This window comes from Alosa pseudoharengus, unplaced genomic scaffold (genome assembly GCF_046254945.1).
Source record: "Alosa pseudoharengus isolate Yale_2024_CS ecotype anadromous, Long Island Sound unplaced genomic scaffold, YU_APseudo_1.1 YU_APseudo_1.1_scf_12, whole genome shotgun sequence".
In the NCBI taxonomy this organism is placed as follows: Eukaryota; Metazoa; Chordata; class Actinopteri; order Clupeiformes; family Clupeidae; genus Alosa; species Alosa pseudoharengus.
The window spans coordinates 23,749,524-23,753,644 of record NW_027468587.1 but is presented as its reverse complement, the minus strand read 5'-3'; the positions used below and the strand labels follow the sequence as shown (position 1 = coordinate 23,753,644).

General features: G+C 39.7%; 1 protein-coding gene across 1 annotated transcript; it reads left to right on the top strand.

Annotated features, from left to right (window-relative positions):
- The first annotated feature begins 762 nt into the window (after positions 1–762).
- LOC143118422 (cAMP-dependent protein kinase inhibitor alpha-like) lies at positions 763–3,122 on the top strand. Its single transcript, XM_076279479.1, has 2 exons — positions 763–904; positions 2,820–3,122. The coding sequence occupies exons 1-2, from the start codon at positions 763–765 to the stop codon at positions 2,900–2,902; spliced, it is 225 nt and encodes a 74-aa protein (XP_076135594.1). The 3' UTR covers positions 2,903–3,122.
- The last annotated feature ends 999 nt before the right edge of the window (positions 3,123–4,121 follow it).

Genomic DNA, 4,121 nt, shown 5'->3' with positions numbered 1-4,121 from the left:
GATAATTTTTTATGACAAGGTTATAACTGAGGACAAGATAATGATGAGTGTTTTGAGTGGTAAGTATCTGAAGTCTTTGGTTGGAATTCTCATCTAATAGCAGAGATCTGCTTTCAGTAGAGTGATTATAATTAAACACTTCACTCATTGTGCAGTAGTGGTTTCAAATTCTTGTTACTATGGCGACTTCCGCAGCCCTGCTGTGTTTCTGTATGTGAGAGAGTCTGAGAGTGTGCACGGCAGGATATTAATGGGCTTAAGTACAGGGAGCTAATGCTGAAGTGCAAAACAGTGTTCCAGAGGGAAAGAGGCTCTGTGAGTCAGGAGCTTTAGGGGAGAGGGTAGGTCGGTTTGCAGTACTCCAGCTACCCCAAGTGGAGGGTAGTAGGTAAGGCGTGGTTGTTGATTGCTTCCATATTTTTATTTTGAATATGTGACGATAATACCTGGTATTACTAGAGACATTGTGAAGGACTTTGCTACTACTTGATTTGAATTTTGCTACAACAACAGTACTAGTAGTAGTATTCTTCCTCCTTCCTAAAAAAGATGCTCTGACAAATAATAAAAAAATGAAAGATAAAAAAATAAATAAATAAACATTTCTTTCATGCAGTTAGCTGAAGTGTAATTTGTTAATGCTTTACATGTGGAAATGATATTGGATTTTTTATGACTGATGCCTTCTTGCTCTCCTATTGATAATTTATTGATTATAACTATTGGCCTGTTATTGCTAGCAGGCAGGTGATTGGCTGCAAGATGACGGAGGTGGAGCTGATGCTGGACTTTGCCTCATCTGGCCGCTCCGGGCGTCGCAACGCCCTCCCTGACATCCTGGGCTCCCCAGCAGGAGTCAACCCGACAGACCTGCCACTGAAACTAGCCCAACTGTCTGTCACCGGTATGACACTTACTCTTTAAGGATAGGTTGACCCATTTCACACCAAGGCTTTGCCTATGTCATTTTTCATCATTTTTGAGATGACAGGCTCAATTCCTTACTCACTCATAGTGATAATTTCACTGGGCAGCCGTGGCCTACTGGTTAGCACTTCGGACTTGTAACCAGAGGGTTGCCAGTTCAAACCCGGACCAGTAGGCTGAAGTGCCCTTGAGCAAGGCACCTAATCCCACACTGCTCCCAGAGTGCCACTGTTGTTGCAGGCAGCTCACTGCGCCGGGATTAGTGTGTGCTGAGTGTATTTCCCTCACGGGATCAAAAGAGTATATATACTTATACTTACTTACTTATTTCGTCAGACGAGACGAGCCTAAATATGTTCGTCAATTACCTTTTTTTTCATGACTAAAACAAGATTAGGATGAGACTGCACCAATGTCCTGAAACACTGACTAAGACTATATTAACATGCATTATTGTTGATGGAAAAGACGAGACTAAAATTTTTGCATGAAATAAAAACTAAGATAAAATATCTCTTCATTTGGAAATGGAAAGTTTGGGAAATGTGTGGCGTTTGGGTGCATATCGCCATCTAGCGTAGCAGAGTAAAACATTCGTACTTAGGTCCACAACAGGGGTTTTCTTTCTTCATGTAAACGATGATAATGACAGTGGTCCAGTCAAATCCCCTAGCCGAGCTTTAGTAGCTCGACTTAACTGTGCATCTAAAATACTGACCGACAAAAAGTCAGAATGAGTAATTATAACGGACGAGAAGCCCTGTGGACATAAAATATCGGGGGGAAAATTGAGATGTGTGAAACACTATTTGACTGAAAGGGTAATAAGAAATAATTTGTTATTAAAAATGTTAAAAGGACTAAAATGTTTTGACTAAAACTTGACTAAGATACCTTGAGTTGTTTTTTGACTAAAACTAGACTAAAACGACGAGACTTTTAGTTGACTAAAACTTGACTAACAAAAATGATATTTGAATGACTAAATATGACAAAGACTAAAAAAGACATTTCGTCACAAGACTAAGACTAAATTAAAAATAGATGACAAAATGAACACTATTCACTCGGCCATTCTGACTTTATCTCAATGTGTAGCTCTATTTTTTTAACTTTCCCACAAAGTCTTTCCCTTACTGTAACTAGAATGTATACAAAGTAAAAAAAGGCATATCACAGAATGAATATAATTAATTTCCCTCAAGATGTATCTGGCGTTGACATACTGTATAAGACCTACAGTATGCACCTAGACAAGACAAATTACAGTAATACATTGAACTGCATTTTTCATTGCAATAGACTGGACTTGTCAGCTTTTGTCCTGCTTCTTTCACCAAAAAGCCAATACAGTACTTGTACAATACAATAAATGTGCTTTTGACCCCTTCGATCCCTGCTTGCAAACAGAAAGATAGAACAGATAATGAATGATTGCTGACTGATGAATTGTGCAAAGCAGTTTCACACAGACATTCACAAGTTCATTATTATGCAAGCCATATCTGTTAACTGTGAATAGATGTTTTCCACTTGTTCAACACAGTCAATCAAAAGATGTTTGAGTCTTTCTATAAGAACTATGTTAAATGGTTGAACAAGTGTATAAAGAAGTGTGTGAAACCAATGAAAAAGTGTTACCACATTTGTAAGTGATGACCTCTGCTGTGCAGTGAAGAAGTTCAAGTGGTTCCCAGTTTCATTTAGTGCATCTTTGCAATCAAGAAAAAAACTGAAATACTACAGACACTTTTCCTCCACAACCTACAATCACAGTCCAGCTTTCTCTTTCATGACTCATCCTTTCCCTAAGGTTTCATTTGCTTGTCCTTTCCCTAAGGTTTCATTTGCTTGTCCTTTCCCTAAGGTTTCATTTGCTTGTCCCTTTTTAGATGGACCAGGCGGGGCTCAGTCTCCCAGCTCAGAGGAGCCCCACACCCCCACCGACAGCAGCACAGGTCAGGAGGGGTCATAGAACTCTCACCCTTCTTCCCAGAACAACGCACCCAATGGCAATGCCATGGCGATATGTGAGCGCTGAGAGAGACACAGGGGAGACGAGACGAGACGTGGGGGAGACTGACTAACGTCGGAGCTCTGTCTAGATAGCCCTGTGTATTGTGTGCAAGTGTGTGTGTTGCCTCTCAGCCTGTGAGCACTGGGTCAGCATGAGGAGTGGACAGGATGGGAGGACAGTGACCAGGGAGAAGAGGAAAGCTGCTTTCAGTCCAAAGATGAGAACTTTCTCTCACAGAACCAACAAGTGTTGACAAGACTAAAGAGAATTTTGTAAACTTTTATGGTTTTTATTTTAAAAACAGGGATACACCAAAATGTGAGAGACTTGCTAATAGCCGGTTTAATCATTTGTAATTGACTTACTTGTTTGTAAGTTACTTTTGTTGAAAAGCAGTCTGACTTTTGGATTTTTTGGACTGGGAAATTTCCTTAGCATGGTTACAATACCTGTTACGGATTTCTTGGACTGGGAGACTATTTGTAGGAGTCTGTGACTGATCCAGGTTGTTTTCAGAAAGAAAATACTTTGAATATGCAGATTTAAGGACATATCAGGACAGAAGGATGATAATGGGGTTGAATGTTGTAAAGGGCTGTTTGGGTATTTGGGATTAGTATGTACAGTATGAAGAGAAAGTGTGACTGTGTGTGTGTGTGTGTATTGTGTGTGCATGTGTTTGTGTGTGTGTGTGTTTGAATGTGAACTTTTCTTTAGGAGATAAATGTAGCATCATCTCTATCAGCGAGAGCAATGCAGTTAAATATCCCAAATGTATTTTTAAACTCAAAAACACCCCAAGATTTATCTTGACAGACCTGGTTGATTAAAATGATCACGGGGCTCACTGGCTTTCTACTCCAAGGTCACCAAAGTGATGTCTTCAACATGATCATGTCATCTTTTGTCAAATCCCAGAAGCACAATGTACTTGAAGCAAATTGGTGTGGAGATGTGTCACTGTGTATTTGTGTTATACAAATTGTGTGTGTGTGTGTGTGTGTGTGTGTGTGTGTGTGTGTGTTTTAAGCCATCCATTGCACCTAACAAGGAAATGTTAATTTTCTCTGTGATGTGAACAGATGAGCATTATTTTTTTTATACATGTAACACTATACCATAGTACCACATTTATGTACAGCTCTGGAAAGAATTAAGAGACCACTGCACATTCTTC